This window comes from Halyomorpha halys, unplaced genomic scaffold, assembly GCF_000696795.3.
Source record: "Halyomorpha halys isolate HHAL.00 unplaced genomic scaffold, Hhal_1.1 Scaffold307.1, whole genome shotgun sequence".
NCBI classification, from domain to species: Eukaryota; Metazoa; Arthropoda; class Insecta; order Hemiptera; family Pentatomidae; genus Halyomorpha; species Halyomorpha halys.
This window is the reverse complement of record NW_027107991.1, coordinates 1,559,815-1,580,836: the sequence shown is the minus strand read 5'-3', so window position 1 is coordinate 1,580,836 and position 21,022 is coordinate 1,559,815. Positions and strand designations below refer to the sequence as shown.

General features: G+C 29.0%; 1 protein-coding gene across 4 annotated transcripts; it reads right to left on the bottom strand.

Moving 5' to 3' along the window:
- Nucleotides 1-6,480: 6,480 nt before the first annotated feature.
- Nucleotides 6,481-19,209, bottom strand: LOC106681084 (E3 ubiquitin-protein ligase Hakai). Of its 4 annotated transcripts, none has more exons than XM_014421233.2 (8): nucleotides 19,186-19,209; nucleotides 18,528-18,634; nucleotides 16,933-17,020; nucleotides 14,691-14,878; nucleotides 13,408-13,596; nucleotides 12,039-12,170; nucleotides 10,773-10,898; nucleotides 6,481-10,515 (listed from the first exon to the last, which is right to left on the bottom strand). In XM_014421233.2, exons 2-8 carry the CDS (start codon nucleotides 18,612-18,614, stop codon nucleotides 10,327-10,329), a joined length of 999 nt encoding a protein of 332 aa, XP_014276719.1. In that variant the 5' UTR covers nucleotides 18,615-18,634; nucleotides 19,186-19,209; the 3' UTR covers nucleotides 6,481-10,326. The 4 variants fall into 4 exon arrangements, with proteins under 4 accessions (XP_014276719.1, XP_014276718.1, XP_014276720.1 ...); XM_014421232.2 differs by lacking the exon at nucleotides 19,186-19,209 and adding an exon at nucleotides 19,029-19,165; XM_014421234.2 differs by lacking the exon at nucleotides 19,186-19,209 and adding an exon at nucleotides 19,029-19,165 and having other exon boundaries at nucleotides 16,942-17,020.
- Between the last annotated feature and the right edge of the window lie 1,813 nt (nucleotides 19,210-21,022).

Genomic DNA, 21,022 nt, shown 5'->3' with positions numbered 1-21,022 from the left:
ATTTGCTCGTTATCAATTCAATAAAACTCTCATCACTTTAATTGAAAATATTACATAGATTATATTATATATTATAAATATTACACAACTGGAATTTAGCAGCTTCCGTTCGTGTAGCCCCATACTTATAGTAAGCCAGTCTAAAAAAGGGAAGAGCAAAATCATGCACACAGCCAGGACACCACAGAAGGTAAGCTCTTATGGTATTCAGTTTTCCTAATACATATTCACAGCATTTGGGTAAGTTCACAGTAAGTTCACTGCCTGGGTAATTTTCATAATACTAAAATTTGTAACACATAAATTTCACATCCACAGCATACTCCCGTTCACTGTCTGGATAATTTTGATAATTGATTAATTTCATATTTAATTTCTAAATTTGCATATTATTTTAATATCTTTATGAATTTTTTTTGTTATTCCTTTATATAGAATGGGGAAAAATTTCTAGTTATTCTATCAATAATTAAATGAATAGAAAATTTATTAGAATGCTTTTCTAGAATTTTTTCCTAAAATTAAAAATTGTTTAACTATCCAAATGTTTCAAGTCCCTCTTTGTTCCTGAATACGCTTAAAAATTGGAAACTAGTCATATCTTTGATTAATTAATAAGAAAAATTAATAGATTTTAAGGACTGTATGAAATATTTTAAATAAAATTTTAAATACCCATTGCTAAATATTTACTAGGTATCAATTGAATAAAACTCACATCACTTTAATTAAAAATATTACAGAGATTATATAATATATTTTAAATATTACACAACTGGAATTTGGGTAAGTTCACAGTAAGTTCACTGCCTGGGTAATTTTCATAATACTAAAATTTATAACACATAAATTCGAAATCCACAGAATACTCCCGTTCACTGTCTGGATAATTTTCATAATTGATTAATTTCATATTTAATTAATAAATTTGCATATAATTTTAATATCTTTATGAATTTTTTTGTTATTCCTTCATATAGAATGGGAAAAAATATTCTAGTTAATGGTTTATCAATAATTAAATTAATAGAAAATTTATTAGAATGCTTTTCTAGAATTTTCCTAAATTTGAAAATTGTTTAACTATCCAAAAGTTTGAAGTCCCTCTATGTTCCTGAATACGCTTAAAAATTGGAAAATAGTCATATCTTTGATTAATTAATAAGATACATTTATAGATTTTAAGGACTGTTTGAAATAAAATTTTAAATAACCATAGCTAATCATTTGTTCGTTATGTATTGAATAAAACTCTCATCATTTTTATTGAAAATATTACATAGATTATATTATATATTATAAATATTACACAACTGTATTTTAGCAGCATCCATTCCTGTAGCCGCATACTGATAGTAAGCAAGTCTAAAAAAGGGAAGAGCAAAACTAGCACACCGCCAGGACACTTTAGAGATGGTAAGTTCCTATGGTATTCAGTTTTCCTAATACATATTCACAGCATTGGGGTAACTTCACAGTAAGTTCACTGCCTGGGTAATTTTCATAATACTAAAATTTGTAACACATAAATTCCACATCCACAGCATACTCCCTTTCACTGTCTGGATAATTTTCATAATTGATTAATTTCATATTTAATTTTTAAATTTGCATATTATTTTAATATCTTTAACATTTTTTTGGTTATTCCTTTATATAGAAGAGGGAAAAATTTCTACTTATTCTATCAATAATTAAATTAATAGAAAATTTATTAGAATGCTTTTCTAGAATTTTTTTCTAAATTTGAAAATTCTTTAACTATCCAAAAGTTTGAAGTCCATCTATGTTCCTGAATACGCTTAAAAATTGGAAACTAGTCATATCTTTGATTAATTAATGAGAAAAATTTATAGATTTTAAGGACTGTTGGAAATATTTGAAATAAAATTTTAAATACCCATTGATAAACATTTGCTTGTTATCAATTCAATAAAACTTTCATCACTTTAATTGAAAATATTACACAACTGGAATTTAGCAGCTTCCGTTCCTGTAGCCGCATACTTATAGTTAGCCAGTCTAAAAAAGGGAAGAGCAAAACTAGCACACCGCCAGGACACTTTACTGATGGTAAGCTCCTATGGTATTCAGTTTTCCTAATACATATTCACAGCATTTGGGTAAGTTCACAGTAAGTTCACTGCCTGGGTAATTTTCATAATGCTAAAATTTATAACACATAAATTCGAAATCCACAGCATACTCCCATTCACTGTCTGGATAATTTTCATAATTGATTAATTTCATATTTAATTAATAAATTTGCATATTATTTTAATATCATTATGAATTTTTTTGTTATTCCTTCATATAGAATGGGAAAAAATATTCTAGTTTATAGTTTATCAATAATTATATAAACTGAAAATTTTATGGAATACTTTTCTAGAATGTTTTCCTAAAATTAAAATTTTTTTAACTATCCAAAAGTTTGATGTCGCTCTATGTTCCTGAATACGCTTAAAAAAATGGGAACGAGGCATATCAATAATTAATTAATAAGAAAAATTTATAGATTTTAAGGACTGTTGGACATATTTAAAATAAAATTTTAAATACCCATTGCTAAACATTTGCTCGTTATCAATTCAATAAAACTCTCATCACTTTAATTGAAAATATTACATAGATTATATTATATATTATAAATATTACACAACTGGCTTTTAGCAGCTTCCGTTCCTGTAGCCGCATACTGATAGTAAGCAAGTCTAAAAAAGGGAAGAGCAAAACTAGCACACTGCCAGGACACTTTACAGATGGTAAGCTCCTATTGTATTCAGTTTTCCTAATACATATTCGCAGCATTTGGGTAAGTTCACTGCCTGGGTAATTTTCATAATTACATTGGAAAATAGTCATATCTTTGATTAATTAATAAGAATAATTTATAGATTTTAAGGACTGTTTGAAATAAAATTTTAAATACCCATAGCTAATCATTTGCTCGGTATCTATTGAAAAAAACTCTCATCACTTTAATGAAAATATTACATAGACTATATTATATATTATAAATACTACACAACTGGATTTTAGCAGCTTCCTTCCCTGTAGCTGCATATTGATAGTAAGCAAGGCTAGAAAAGGGAAGGGCAAAACCAGCCCCACAGCCAGGCCACTCCAAGAAGGTAAGCTCCTACGGTATTCAGTTTTCCTAATACAAATTCACAGCATTTGGGTAGTTTTACTGTAAGTTCACTGCCTGGGTAATTTTCATAATTACCAAATTTGTAACACATAAATTCCACATCCACAGCATATTCCCGTTCACTGTCTGGATAATTTTTATAATTAATTTAATAATTGGCATATTATTAATTGCACATTATTATTGCATATATCTTTAACATTTTTTTGGTTATTCCTTCATATCGAATGGTAAAAAAAAATTTCTAGTTATGGTCTATCAATAATTAAATAAACTGAAAATTTTATGGAATGCTTTTCTAAAATGTTTTCCTAAAATTAAAATTTTTTTAACTATCCAAAAGTTTGATGTCGCTCTATGTTCCTGAATACGCTTAAAAAATTGGAAACTAGGCATATCATTGATTAATTAACAAGAAAAATTTATATATTTTAAGAACTGCCTCAAATATTTGTAATAAAATTTTAAATGCCCATTGCTAAACATTTGCTCGGTATCAATTGAATAAAACTCTCATCACTTTAATTGAAAATATTACATAGATTATATTATATATTATAAATATTACACAACTGGATTTTAGCAGCTTCCTTTCCTGTAGCTGCATACTGATAGTAAGCAAGTCTAGAAAAGGGAAGAGCAAAACCAGGCGCACAGCCAGGACACCTCACAGAAGGTAAGCTCCTATGGTATTAAGTTTTCCTAATACATATTCACACCATTTGGGTAAATTAACTGTAAGTTCACTTTCTGGGTAATTTTCATAATTACACAAAATTTCAAACACATAAATTCCACATCCAAAGCATATTCCCGTTTACTGTCTGGATAATTTTCAATATTCAATGATTTCATAATTAATATAATAATTTGCATATTATTTCAATATCTTTAACATTTTTTTTTTGGTTAATCGTTCATATAAAATGGTAATAACAAATTTTCTATATATAGTTTATCAATAATTAAATAAACTGAAAATTTTATGGAAAGCTTTTCTTCAATTTTTTCTTAAAATTTTAAATTTTTAACTATCCAAAAGATTTTTGTATCTCTATTCCTGATACGCTAAAAAATTTGGAAACTAGGCATATCTTTGATTAATTAACAAGAAAAATTTATAGATTTTAAGAACTGCAGCAAATATTTGTAATAAAATTTTAAATACCCAATGCTAACATTTGCTGGGTATCTATTGAATAAAACTCTGATCACTTTAATTGAAAATATTACATAGACTATATTATATATTATAAATATTACACAACTGGATTTTAGCCGCACACCGATTGTAAGTATGGCTAAAAAAGGGAAGGGCAAAACCATGCACACAGCCAGGCCACTCCAGGAAGGTAAGTTTCTGTGGTATTCAGGTTTCCTAATACACATTCACAGAATTTGGTCGTTCACTGTCTGGGTAATTTTCATAAACTTATAAATTTAATTTAATAAGTTATATATTATTTCAATATCTTTAATGTTTTTTTTGCATTCCTTCATATAGAAGGGTAAGATTTTTTTTCTTGCTATAGTTTACCAATAATTAAATTAACTGGAAACTTTTTGTTTCCAAAGTTTCTGTTCAGTTCATTCATTCAATTTTCTATTATTGTTTATAAAACTATGACATTTAAGTTAACCATTTTTGTTTGCTTTTTCCCGATAATTCTCCCTATGTTTACTTCTTTTTATAAGAACGTGAGTGATAATTAATAACTGGTGCAATAATTATTATTGAGGCCCTATACTGTAGATTCAAATCTGGTGTGACAGATAAGTTTTATTATGTAAAATCAACTGTAGGTCAACCCTGTGGGTTTTGGGAGGCCTCCGAGGCATACCCAATTTCTATAATGTATGTACTGTTAATGGAATAAAACTTGGTGGTTGAACAAGATCTTCACCAAATCTCTACTGAAATCCTGAAGATGGAGCAAGAATCCCACGTCAATAAAGAAATATTTTGTATGTAATAATGATATTATAAAGATTTTTTAAAAAAAAGAACTAACTCAGATTAATATGTGTTTTATTTATACATGTAGTGTTTATTTAAAAACTGGTCAGGTTGAATTTCATAAAAAATCAGCTGTTTCTTGAACAACAGCTATATAAGGAGGTGATTTGTTTAATATCATGCTCAACCACCATTTTTCCCCTGCTTTTTTTTCTAAACCCATAGAAAAAAAAATAACAAAAATAAAAGAAAACAAGTATAATATAAGTATACTGTTTATCTGCGCTTTTTCCTTTTACTAGAGCAGAGCTCCATTCTAAGGAATGACTAATTTTATAATTGCATTGTGCAGGTGGTTCCTTTCTGAGTTGTATGAGGTGTTAGGGCACACTCCGTTTCATTGACTGGCGCTATAAACTAAAAACTAGATATGTCTCTCTCTAGATATGTCTAGATAGGTCTTGCCATGCTCTGGAGGGGCGCTGGTGTCAATGATTGAAAGAATGGATTGGTCAGAGATTTGATGGAGTCAAAGATCTTGACATACCTCCAACCAATGAACTATGGCACTGTGGGCAGTTCAGGTGCTGATGTAGTTCTGAAGGCTTCCTCTTCTGGACCTTCCTCCGCAGCATGCTGTCTTGGAATCCCTGAAGGTGGCACTAGGTGCCGTCGGAGAGGTATGTAAAGATTGGTGCCCCATATAAAAGTGCGACCTCAGAATGCTCTTATATATTTGCAGTTTAAGTTGAAGAGAGAGCACTGGTGTAGTGAGGAGGATGTTCAGTCTGTAAGACCGTCTTGTTACTGTTCTCGTTTTCAAGTAGAGGTGGGGGGAGAATTTAAGATGGCGGTCCAGCTTCACACCCAGATAAACTAAGGAGTTTGAATAGGAAATGATGGTGTCATCCAGCTATAACGACTTCGGGAGAGTCGAACGGTTGTATTGATGAGCGAACACAACGCAAACTGTCTTAGCTGGGTTCATGGTGATATTTAAATTACTCAACCATTGAACAATCTCCTTGCAGACTGCTCTAGTGCATGTTTGGGGTTCATACTGCTGCGGTAGATGACGATGTCATCAGCATAGGCGGTGACTGTCACTAATTTGTAGTTTTCACCAACCACATCAGCGGTATAGATTGAAAACAACACTGGTGATAGAACTGCACCCTGTGGCACTCCACATGTCAGTGGAATGGAGCGGGAAAGCTCACCTCGAACCCAAACAGAGATGGTGGTACCCAGTATATAATCCTACCATATGTCAGAAATGACCAGGAAGAGGGTCATAAAAAAAAGTCTTCGATGAAGGACTTGAGCCGAAAAAAAAAAAATGAAAATGAGGAAATCAAATAACAAAACCTTCAAATGTCTATGTTTATTAAGTACATATTCAAGAATGAAAGGATAATTTAAACTTGTATAATTATATAAAATACATAAATAAAGATGATTACAATGACAAGTGGTTTTAGATATAATAGATCCAATACAATATCTTATACAAATCTTGGAAAACAAACATTGAATTATATGAGAAAGAGCTGAATAATGTTTACACAGCTATCTGTTTAGGCATCAGTTCAGTATAATCATTATAAACACTTATAATGACAATTTTGATTTAAAGTAATGACACTTGGGTAATATGTAAATAACATCAAGATAAATTAACTAGTAAATCAATGATATTTTGCAGAATTGCTAAGGCACCAGCCTCAATAAAATTAATAGTGCATTCCAAATGATGCATTCTTAAACATCAAAATTAACAAGGATTTATATGTAATAATCGAAATGATTATGACATTTTAATTTTAGCAATACAACAAATCTGAACTTTTTGAATAACATTACAATAAAATATGTTTGATTTAATTTTTTTTTTTAATACACTTATATATTATTAAAATACTTAAATAAAACATACCTACAAAATAATACAAATATACATCAATGCATAAATACAAAAAATTATATTTAAGACTGATAGATAACAAGTAATACTTAGATATTTCAAGACAACAAAAACAAAAGAACAAGTAATTTATAATGAACGATTGTGCCAACGTTGTTGTGCTGTTTCATTGATATAAAAAATAAATTTCTTTTGTTTCAATTAACTATCAAGGATTTTTTTTGTTTAGCTTCTATTAAAGTTTAATGTTAACATTTAACAAAATAAATAAATAATTTGGATTAATGTGCCTAGCCAGCTGAAAAATATATTAACATGACACTACAGTTAATATCTATTAATTTGGTACAGTAAACTCTTTCTTATCCTTAACTATTAACAAGCACAGATATTTGGCGCCTGAAAAAGGAATAAAATTCATACATCTACACCTTTATTTATTTACTAATACATTAAATTTAGTTTACTTCCCAATACTAACATTATTTATAACTAATAGTACTTTACAATTAAAATTTGATTTAAAAAAAGTATTTTGCATAGTAATTTTATATAAGTAATTACATACTTAAAAGCACATAAAAAATATAATAGCACATAAACACATGATCTTGAAATAATGTTTCTGTTTTTAATAAACATGAAATAAAATGATATTCAAATTTTGTTAATGTTTTACTCAGTTAATTATTTATGCAATTAATTGATGTTTCAAAATCAACCCTGAAGTATTTTCATGACCGTGTAGGATAAGGAAGATTGTACTGTACTAGTAGGTTATTTTTAAAAGTATTTTCTTCCATTTTACTATAACAAAATTGAATTCTTGTAATTTTTAACTATTAATCTAATTGACTACTGTAAGAAATATAGAGTAATAATAACTCATAGAGAGGAAAAGAAAGTAATATTAAATAACAAAGCTCATTATTTTAATAGTTAAAAAAAAATATATGTACAATACATCCATTTTTGTCTTACAAATAGATGATGCATTTACCAGACATGGAAATATTTCATTTATTATGGTAACATAATGTTTATTTATTTATTTTTTTAATTGATACGCATTGTTATGAAGAAAGGAAATAAATTAAATTAAATTAGTCAAGAAATAGCTATTTTTAACGGAATAATTCAATATTCACTTATTTTAAATAATTACTTCTTTTATTATTTTAACTGGTTATAAAATAATTACAAAAACATTAAAGGTTTAAATAATTGTTTGCTGTGACTAAAAGTCAATTCCATTACGTCGGATGTCAAGAATTTAATTCTGTCATTTTAAAACAGTTTAAGAAAGGATATACAGCCAGTCCCCATTTTATGTCACTCTCTTTAAAGTCGTTTCAGAACATTTTCATATCAAAGCAAATTGGGAGTTTCATTGCTGAGAAAAAAGATTAATTCTTTTGCTAAGACCTTTTTACACACTAGACAGTAGATGTTTTACAAACATTACAGACCTTAAAAAATTTGACTCACATATATAGTCACAAAAAATTATATTTCAACACAATTAGAAGTCATTGGATTATTTTTTTTATTAATTAATCGATTGATTTCACCCATTCCTGGTATTAAATCAGTACAACTTAATGTTCACCAAGAAAACTCAACTTAGCTTTTAGGTAAGATATTTTTGGTGATTTCCCAAAACAATTTCTGACCAAAGAAATATCTTCGTTCAATCAAATTGCAATTCTAGTAAGTATAAATAATGACATATAGTATGTTATTCATATTCAAACAATACTGAGATTGTTTTAATTATTTTAAAAATTAAGGCATATTAATACAACTAGTAGCCACTTAATCACAAACACAAAATATTAAACGAAATAAACTGTTGAAAGCTCTAATCAACGCATTGTCAGCACCATGTAAAAATAAAAAATATGAAAAATTGTATTTTCCTAAATCACTAATTTTCTAAAAAAAACTTCTTCAACCAACCTAAGAGTTAGTTATCTGTTTATTTATTTTTTTTCAGAAACACTAATTTCACATTAATTAGTCTTACATAGTGCTGACAATAAACTAATGTGCATAATTTATATTTAATAACTCAAGATATATCACACCAAGATGACTAGGCACAAATATTCTCCATCACCAAGCATCGATGATAACTGAAATAATAGCTAATATCAGCTATTTTAACATCATAGATAACAATGAGTCAAATCATGAGTCTATAAAACTCTTTTGTGCATTTTATTAGTAAAAATAATTTAAATCTGAAACTAATCACATTAAAAGTGGCATCAAATTAGAACTTAGTATTTTAAATTCTCTTATAACGATTACCCATTCCTAAAAAGTAACCTCTACTCAAAACTCATAATCCTACTTCTAATAATCAATTGATTTATTCTAAATACATCAATCATACATAACTTGTATACATAGCGTTAGTTAAAATAAATTAAACAATTTATTATTTCTAACATTTATTACATTTTATAATAGTTGATCAAAATAAATATACATTGCCTTTTAAAAATAATTTATAAACTTTTCAAGGCATAAAATATTAAAAAAAAAAACATAATTTACAAACATAAATAAAATATAGTAAACTACAACATTATAATAATAAATATATTCAGATTTATATGTATAGTTATTAAAATGTTTAAGTATAGTTTTTTTTTTGTTTGTTTTGTTCTTATTTAGTTTGTAGATGAACTAAAATCAATATAAATAAAATATCAATGATAAGTTGTACTATCGAACTACAACTTCTATAAATTAGGGCGAAATTGGTTAGGAGTGCAGTAAGGAAAGAAAAATGCATAAATAAGTTAACTTAATAAGAAAGATAACAAAAAGTATGAAAACCGTTATGATAAATAAAAATTTTAGAGGTGAATAATATTAATATTTTTCCATTATTCACAAGTGCAGTTTTCATATTTCAAAATAATTCTAATTGGTTTTCATACCATTTATTTTTTACTATTTGTATCCTATTTCATTCAGCACTGATGAAGGCCTACAACTTAGGCCAAAAAGTCGGAACACATTAAAATAAGTTTACTCATCTGTGATTTTTCTTTCCTTACTGCTGGTCCCTTCCCCCCCCCCCAACCAATCCAATTTCTCCTAGAATTTGTTCTACGATCAACGATATTTCCGTCATTCTATAATTAATGTTTGATAAACCAATACTCTTCTTTTATAAACGTGATTCGGTATTAATAACCAGAGCTATTCTAGACTTCGAAAATGAGGAATCAATTCCAATTTCATAGGTAGTGTTACATACGGTTAAGGTACTTAATACTACCTATAGAACTGGTGGATAGGCGGAGGTGGATGAGGCCAGTAAGATGCAGTAGGATCTTGGTACTGCGGTGGAGGAGGGGGAGTGGTATAAGGTGGGGGGTAGTAACCGGGGGGTGGGGGATTGGTGTAATAGCCAGTCGTTGGTGTTGCAGCTGCGGCGTAAGCAGTTCCAGTGCTTGGTCCACTCTGAAACAGAATGGTTATCTTAAACAGTTATATTTAAATGACATCTATAGCCAGGGCCAAAAATTACTAATATGTATATAATTGACATTTTAAATTACATGAAAATCCTAGTCCAAATAATCACTAATCACAAAATTTAAATTAACAATAATAATGAATAAAAATAATGATTACTTCATTTAAATCTTCTATTGAAATTATTAACAGATGGCATAGGAACTGAATTTTATTTATAATTAATAAGCAGAAATAATCACCTGATGGTAATGAGATATCTGAGGAGGTTGAGGGGGAGCAGGAGTGCTCTGGTCTTCTTGGATTGGAACGGTAATTAAATTAGATCTCTGTGTTTGATTCCTATATGGCATTGAAGATGTTTCACCCTATGAATACAAAATAATAAATCAAGACATTGCTGAAATTTCACATTTATTTAACTACAAAATTATTCACAAATAAATTGGTCAATGTATAAGAGGCTGATCCAAATGTAAGGGCAAAAGCATAACACATATTCTTTCAAGAGACTGTCAGTTAATCTTCTATACTTGCCAAGTGGATTTCCCAATGGCAAACTGGAATTTTAAGCATTTCATTAGAAAACCTCTAACGGATGACAAGCTATTATTTTTTTACTGTTATAAGTTTTATTCTAATTAGAATTTTAATCACATTTCTCAGAAGGATAGTGGGGAAAGCAAGAAGGGGTAGCACCCTCAAAGAGTGAAGAACAAAGTCTTCTCAAAGGTCCCTGAAGGCTTGCCTGTTGAAGTAGTTTGGCCATGTCTTAAGGATGGTAGAATACAGATTTCCACTGAAGACTATGGACTACGCCCCCAACAGTAAAGATCTTGAATCCAACCGGCGATGCCATACCTAGAATAATTTGACTGCATGTGCAAGATGAGAAACAAAATCTTCACCAAGCCAGGAATATGACAAGAAACTGTGAATAGTACCAATCCTGGTTAGACACTATTATAGGTTTATCAGGCAAAGCAGGGTTACACAAAAGAATTGTTTATCATAGAAAAGGACAGTTTTAATCTGTAACTGAAACCAATCTTCACATGTTTTTCAATAATATATATCGATGATCTTAAAAGTTTATTAATTTACTTTTTCTTTATCTGATTTTGAATTACTTAAATTTTTATATTTGAGAGAGAACACTAGATTAGTTACAACCATTGAATCATTCTAGTAAGCTGTGGGAATTGGTTTCAACTATATATACACATACATATATAATAAATATATTAACTTATCATTTGAACTGTTTTATAATTAACACCTTAATTCTTCTTTGAATAACTGTTGATCATAAAATAATAGCAAAGGCATTTTCACCTTAATTAATATGTAACTTTGGCTTCACCAGAATTCATGATGTGAGGTATAGGGCTAAAATCCCTAGAGGCAACAATAAAATGATGTTGAATAGATATGTGGTATGATATTTTAAATGGAATATAAACATTAACTACAAACTAACAAATAAATAAAAAAAACAGAATAGTTACCCGAGGATCATTTTGCGAAGTTGTTTGGGGTATTTTACGAGGTCTTGGTTCCTGAGGAGTAACTATAGTGGCCACTTTACCGCCAGGAGTAGCCTCATCAGCTCCAGATGTATGTCGATGATTTATGTGGGCCTAAAATATAATATATTATAAACAAGCTCTGTAATCATTAAAAAATACACCAACATTAGTAATTGTATCTTTTTTTAAAATATAGAAGTCGGTATGAACAATCTATAAATATATAATATAAATTGAGCTAGTCCTGCAATATGGCGTGATCCTATAACTTAAGATTCATTTAAACTATTCTAAACCATGATTCAGAAATAGTGGTCCCCAGACCACAAGAGCTGCAGGAAGGTCCGGCATCACATATTTTTGTGATGAGTTATAAGCAGAACTATTTTATTAATTTGAAGAATTTAGAAATCCCCATCAAGGCTGCGGTAAAAAAAAAAAAAAAATGAGAGGTCTCTGTTTACACTCCTGCCTAACAGCCCTGATGACCAACAACATAGGTTTAAGCATCAGCAGAAAATGAATAAAAAGGTATTACTATATTTTCTTCCTTTCCCCTGACCATCTTCAAATTAACTTACATCTCTTATAGATATTAAAATTAACTCAGTACCATTACAACCCATGAAGGGTCAGAGGTGCAGTACTTTGTAAGCAAGTACAGTTGCTAGAGCAATAGTTGTGCAAGGAGGTAATTTATTATAGAATTATAGCTATATAGAGAAAGAATTAACCATACATATTTCATTAATTATCATTCTTAATATTTGTGTGTCAGCTGAAAGTTTTTAACTGGTATATGGACAATAAAAATGACTCAAAATACACTTTTAAGCCTACTACTTCTACGGGAGTGATGGGGTGTGTTGACCCTACAAACAGATCCTTTTCTTCAGTGTCATACCAGTCCCTTCATCTACTCAAAAAATCAATTGATTTTTTATTAAGAAGTATTTCACTTAAAATAGAGCAACAAAACAGTATTCCCAGTTTTAATAATGAAGGATGTTTGGAAAAAACTGAAAATCGTTACTAGTTCATTTCTCAACATGTTAACATCATTTCAACCATTTGGTTAACTTGAACCATAGCTGTTTTTTGGTTGACATCATCAACTTTAAGAATCTTTTAGCAGTCTTTGCTAACCTGCATCTTGTGTTATTGGGCAAATAACTGTATTTTCATACACTTTTATCTCCAGAGGAAGCCAATTTCATAAAAATAAAGTAATGATTTCTAGGAGCATGTATCCAACAAAAAAAATTAGTTTGGGTGGCCGAATTATATTACTTATAGATTAAAAAATAATAATATAAATATTAAATAGTGACAAAAATAGCTCTTTCACCTGGAGATCCCTTTGAGAAAGATAAGTTCTGCGGCAACCAGAATGTCCATATCGTGTGCCACCATGTGTACACATAAAAACTGTTCCTAAACCCGTTTGTTCTACCCTGGTCACTGGTTCTAAGCATCTGGGGCAAGCCTTCTCTTCCTCCCTTCCACATTGAAGGCAGAATACATGCTTACAGGGTATCTGAAAAAAAAAAAAAATGTTTTGTTCAAGTTTTACTATCTAAAATTCACATTAACCAAAAGATAAAATAAAAAGCAACTTTTAACCATTGTTTTATAATTATCATATTTGTCTGAATATAGGTTGAGATTTTTCTCCTGTAAAATAAGGGTTCAACCCATATTCCGGGTTGACTTATATTGGGGATTCATTTATATTCTGAACAAATTAAATTTTCATGGGTATCAAATATGGGGTGACGTTTAAGTCACTTCACAGTTTATTTTTGTTTCTGCTTCTTTAGAATGGGATACTAAACATAATTTATGCTAATAATAGGTCCTTCAATTATCATCGTGCTTTTGGGGAGAGAAAATATAATAAAAAAAGTTTGTTGAGAACAGAATCAGGATGACACATATTTACAATTAAGATTTGGGAATACTAACCTAGTAAGGTAATTTTAAATAGACACAAAAATTTAGGAATGAAAGTGAAATAATTCCAATAACATGGAATTAGCAAAAGTATAAGTTTAACCAACTTTAATTTAAAGTTTATATTTTGGTAGTCCCATCTGTCTTGATTTGTATTGAAAGAAGATAGTTGATTGTATGAAGATAGTCTGGATGGCAGTCTTTAAAGGTGCAAAATAGTATTAAAAAAACTATTACATGTTAAACAATTTGCAGGGCTTCGGGAGTGAAGTCAGTAACCTTTCAAAAATCAGCCCTGAAGAAGCCCTAACTAAGTGAAGCAAAATGTTGGTTAACGTTAAATAGTTTTTTTTTTTTTATTAATTTGTACCTCTATTGACCTACACCCAAACTATCTTCCAACAATAAAGTTTTAATTTAAGTGTTATATACTCCTATGGAAACCATCTTGCAGAAATGAATAAACCAATGTATATATAAGACTTAATAATGATGTCTTATTTTCACCTATTTTAGTAAATTTCTTCCTTCATATTTTATTTACTTGTGATGTAGTAGAAATTTTTCAGAAAAATATATAAATTACAATTTCAGAATACACTAGTTTTTTTTAGAATAATGTTCAATGGTTGAAAAATTTTTCAATCATTTATTAAAATAAAAAATAAATTGGCTTACCATTCGCCCATAAATGAGTATCGGCTTCAGACACTTATCACAACAGTGAATCATGGGATTGAGAACCTTTTCACCAATTAACGATACTCTGTGATCCCATCGAAGCCTTAACATAGGTTCTGGAGGACCTCTGTTCAGCGTAGTAAAAGTTGGTGCTTCCAACTGCGATATATCTGCTTCCATATCGACTAAGGCAAACCAAATATAATTCAAGACAACTTAATCGTGTATTTCAGAACTACTTTTTAAGTTAAAATAAATAGTAGAAAAAGTATAAACTAAAATCAGTTAAATAATATAACATACAGTAAAAGTTATAAAATAAAAGTACTTCTGTTTTAAATCTAACAAGGATTTTAACTAATTAAAATAGTAAATTAGAAGTTTAAGTACATTATAAGTTTAATTGAATAAAATCACAATATAAGATAATTAAAGACAATTTTTTTTCTTTCTCTAAAATAAGAATAAACAAAACGTCAAAATGCACTAATGCACATATTTACAGTTTATCCCAAGATGAAGAATAACAATAATAAATTAAATAATGTAATTAATAAAATATCTAATGTCAAAGTGAAATCAGATTTGGTAAGTTTTGATAAGTATCACACATGTTATTTCTTTGCTTTTTTTTTTCTCCAAATAATTCCTCTGAGTTTAATTCTGTGACTTTACAAAGGACCACTAGTTGTTTATAAAAGTAATTACTCAGTAAAACTCACAATTCAAAAAATCCAGTAACAAATCTTAACTCTCAGAAGGCCTTATTATCACAGTCATGTTAATAGGGAATAAATTCATCCATAACAACAAAAAACTATTTTAAGGAGAAATTTAAATGAAAATTTGAGAAGTATTATACAATAAAAATATTCAACTTGGGAGTTGTTAACTACGTATATTTTGTGTAAAAACTCAAACATCCACCCTAAATTGTTTATGTGATTAATAACCATCCAATATACAATGGTTTTAAAAACATATGAATGTTAAAGATTAATTCAAAATAAATTGTTGATAATCCTCGGTTAATTAAGGAGAGTACAGGGCTCTCCTTAATCCAAACTAATTACAACCAAGAAGATTTTAGATTCAGATTAAGGAAAAATCCAGATTACCGAACAGGAAAAAATGTAACTTCATAACATATCAATATACATCCAAAATATTTTTACAATAGTTAATCATTGTTCAGAAATGCAGAAATTTTTAAACCTAACAGAATATAAAGTGTTTTTAATATATGAACCATTCACATAAAAGTGGGTAAATCAGATTTTTTTCTTATAGCAATTAAATGTTAAAATAATGCTTCCTAAAAACCCTACAACAATCTTTACTTAATTTTGAATGGAATGAAAACATCATCATGATTATTATTTATTCAATTAACAAATCGTTTGATTTTTCTTTATAAAAAAATGCAATAATTTCAACATGACTTTACTAATACACAACTTAGGAGTGGTTTAGGGCACTATAGCCTAGAAGAAATGGTACAAACCAGACAAAAACTTAGAATCAACTATAATAAAAAATGTTTGAGAAGTTTTTCTTTATTTGAAACAACTTTTTCTCCCTTATAAAAACATACAATCTAAATGATATTTATATAGGTTGGAAGAATAGAAATTCAGCTTTCTAACATCCAAAGTTGTAATAACATCGGATTTGGACAAAATCCAGAGGAGTTAAGATCTATGAGATCAACAGGACAAAAAACCTCCAAAAAAAATCAAGTCCAAAATTTTTAATTTTTATTTTAAATAACAATTTATATGTGAAGGTTTTAAAAGATTTAATCTCATTAAATTAAAACTCAATTAATACGATCTGCATTATTATTTCCATAATGTACAAATAGCTTTGGTAAATAATAATCTTTAAATCCAAACATAGCAATGACAGGAAATAATGCAGAAAAATTGCTAAAATAATAATATTTATTTTCTTATTAAAATAATTTATTTTTTGACTTCTAGAGCACGTTGGTACAAACCATATAATATTTTTTGACCTAGTATAAAAAAAAAAAAAGAAAAGTTTCATTGAAACTGATGCCCCAAAAAAGGGTTCACAGCCCTTAGCCTTCAGTTCAAACAAATATTAACATTGTTTTTTAATTATACAAAGAAAATTACATCACATTTTCAGTTTAACCAAAGCTTGCCAATAAAGAGCAAAACTAAACCATAATCTTAAGGAATACCAGAGATACTTTAAACTTTTAAGCACTTACAGGACTCACTTTTAGCTGGAGGAAAATTTTCATCATGGTGCTCAATCATAAGTTCCATTTGGCTTTCATCTTCATCACTTTCAATTACCTAAAAAGCAACCAAAAAGTCATAAAAACAATATATTTAAATAAAAGAAGTACCCATATATCAAATAATTTCTAAATCAATCAAACAAGCAAAAAATCAGGAAGTTATTATAGTAACAACAAATAGAAATTTATATTAAATTATTATTATGTTCAAATATTATTAATACCATAATAACTATAATCTCTACTCATAATAATTTCTGTTCTTATTACATTATGTCTTGATGCTGCATTTAAAAATTAAACTATTTTAAAACTAAATTATGATTAACTAATGTTTTAAGGAAAAGAAGCCAGTGTTATGTGACCACAATCAACTAATGCCTATTGATTAATACATAAATGATTAGCTTTTAATTAGGCTAAATGTACTTCTGGAATCAACATTAAGAGTTGTCTAGAAAAAATAAACAGCTCATAGCTTCATAACAATGAAATAATTTAAATAAACATTACCTCAATGTCAATATGTACCAAAATAGTTTTTGAAATACTATAAAGAAACTTTTACTCCATATAACATAGAAAAAAAAAGCATCTTAAATCAAAAAAAGAAAGAATGCATACATAAAAAAAGATTTAAGTCCACAATTATTTTAACAATCTAAATTTTTATTCAATTAAGATTTTAAATTAGAAAAATATTATTATTATATTAATAAAATATATCAAGATTGCTTGAAACTATACTTCAAATTCTAGAAATTATTATACACTTATAAAGCTTAACTTTAATCAATTAAACTATATTTACTTCTAATTACCATCAAATATGATGAAAAAACTTAACATTTATAATTTGAAAATATAAAAGAAACTAAATCAATATGACTGACTCCTATAAACTACATAATAATAATATGAATTATAAAAGTACAATACTGAAACAACTACATAAATTAAGTAACCTTACGATTACATAATTACTTGAGTTTGTGTCATGACACCACAACTGTAACGATTTGAAAACATTTAACTTATTACATGTTCTTACTTATAAAAACTATATGCAGTACTTAAACATTATCTACCTAAACAAATTTAAATCTAACAAATTCTATTGTTTCATAACAAAATTTACTATTATCCACCCCTTTCTCTTTTAAGACACATCTTGACAATAACAGAAAGAAGTTAGTAGTCTCCATTAAGTAAACCAAAGAAATGTGATTAAAAATTACTTTAAAACTTCCATTGATTCCATAAGAAGTCACACTAGTCCAAAATTACAGAATTAATCAGCATAAGATCATAACCTTTTCCATGTACATTGATTAATCAGTAAGGTAACTGGCAAAACATAGATTAATGGGAAAAAAAATTGTAATACAACTTTAAATTGTATTGAATACTTATACTTTTAATATTAGTTAGAACATGTAAATCATGAAACCATAGGTCTTACAATGCAATTGTTTCAGTAAGGAAACTCTGGATATTTCATAAGAACTTTTCAGAATAAAGTAATATTGAAATGATCAGAAAACTTTGAGCATAATTAATACCTTCTTTTTTGGCCTTGTTCGGCCTATTCCAGTCCCACCTCTTCTGCCTCTGGTACCTCTTCCGCGACCTCTACCTCTTCCTCTCATGGTCAAAAATTAAGTCCAATCTGCTGATGAAACTTTAGTTAAACAATGTAATGAAGTATATAAAAAAGTAGAAGCCTCATTAAAAAACTAGTCTACTAATAGTGATGGTGAAAACTTTGACTTCAAATAAACATAAACTATCTTTTCAAACATGAATACGGAATTAAGTAACATGTTTAACATTTTTTTAAACAAAACTTTATTAAATACTTTTACTAACTGAATAAAAAGAAATTTGCTATGTTAAACACAAATGGTGTATAAACAGCCACCTAGTTCACATTTAGAGAGACAAATCAGAAAACTATACGATATTTTGACACTATACACTTATTGACATAAAGCTGAAAATAAACTGGTAGAAACATACAAATGCTAAGTGCAATGTATAAAATACAAATTAACAACACAAACCTCTTGTTATCTAATGCTTAACCTAACAAGACTGATAACCTAATACCAAATTTATAGATTCTTAAGAAAGTTTAGATATCGATTTTTAAGAAGCCAACGACGAGCACAATAAGATTCTTCTTTCGAATAAAACTGTTTTAAACAAGTCAGTACCAACCTCTTCGAAATAATTTTATTCTCTGAAACAGGAATATTGGTATTTTAGCTGTAGAGTAGTAATAAGTAAATTACAATAACCAATGGCAATCAAAGAAAATCCGAAGTTTTTAGATTGGATTCAACTTTAAATTAATTAAAATCTAATAAATACTTGAACGATTGCGATTTATTGGAAATTCTAAATAATAGCTTAGTGGAAAAATGTAAATAGAAGCTATAAATAACTAAACTTTACAAAATGCAAGTGTGTGAAAGTAAAAATCGCCACCCCTTCCTTTTAAGCATACTATGAAGGGACAAAATCGTTGAATTGCTTTTTAATCTATGTCCTTATAGCTTTTAGATGTGGATTAGCCTCAATCTATATTTACATATTATTTTTGCATAAGTAAAATTAGATAGTACATAAAAGTAGATACTGCTTGCATCTGAGTAACAACCTATTCTTTTAAGTTGATCCATAGGTTGATTCCTTCCGATTTTATAGAGGTTTTTTTTCTAACGATAAATCATGAACTAGGCCGCACCTAATACAGGATTTATGTAATACGCATATTAGAACGATACCTAATTTAGAATCATACTCTACCACGGAACTGTGTAGACTATCAGAAACGGTACTGAATTTGGCGTTTGTGCTGGTAGGAAAACATTTTCGACATTTTGTAACGGAATCATCGGAGCTCGAAATCTGTCCTCCGCACGCGTCCTTTTTTTTCTTTTCTTCCTAGTCATTTCTGAAATCCTGGGGGAAGGGAAGGATTATTTCCAGGGTATCACCTTATTCTAACCATGGTGGGGGTCAAGTTTTCATTTCGTGGGACCGCCACAGAAAAAAATGTAGTCCGCCAGATCGGTTCGAACTAATGCCACTGCAGCTCCGAATTTTTTAAGACCTATGCCTCGATTCAGTCGGCTACAGACGGCCCCACCAGAAGCGTCCTACCCAAACTGGGCGCTTTCATTACAGGCTAGTTTTCATGAACTAACTCGGCTTCCAGTTATCTTGTGTCTGCCTGTCAGGCCAACAAATAGGCATTCAGAAAATACTTTGTCCCACATTATGTTTATGTTTCCGAATAAGGATAAATGTAGATAATACTCGAATGGTCAAACTTCTTATTATTTGGAATGATAATAGTTTGTTTCCATTCTTCTAGCATTCTATTTTCATTTCCAATTTCCAAGAAAACTTTAAACACGTTGTTTACTTTGATCGTTGGAGATGTGGTTGACCGTAAATATAATACAGAAAAAGTTGATTGGAGGATGCAGTTAAGGAAGAAAACACACAGTAAGCTCAGACGAAAGTTGAGGGGCAGTTTAATTAGGTTATGCAGTGAAATTCTGTGAAACATTGAAATGAATACAACAGTGAATGTTGCCACATAAGTTGGGGCGACACAGTTTCAGCTCGTCCGTGGGCTGTGAAGGTGTCGTAGTTTCTCACTAGTGACAGCCGTCCGTCCAAAGCAGTTTGTACCACATTAATACCTATTGAACGATGGATAAGACTTTCTTCTTATTTGTCTAGTACATCAGTTTTTCAAGGAAATCCTCCTGTAATAAGATACAAATTTTACTTGTTTTTTTTTTCGTTCTTTAATTTTATTTCATAGGATCTGATTCCAAACTTAATACGCTATATTATTAGAAAAGCTAAAATTTGTTTTTTTAACGCCCTAATTACAGAAACTATCAATCCGATTCTTAAATTCTTTTTGTGTTAAATACGCCGTTTATTAAAGAAGACTATCTTAGCACTACGACCCAAAGGAACAGAACAGTAACCGTATAATAAAGCTTAAACCTTAACTTATCAGCAGACTTCTTAT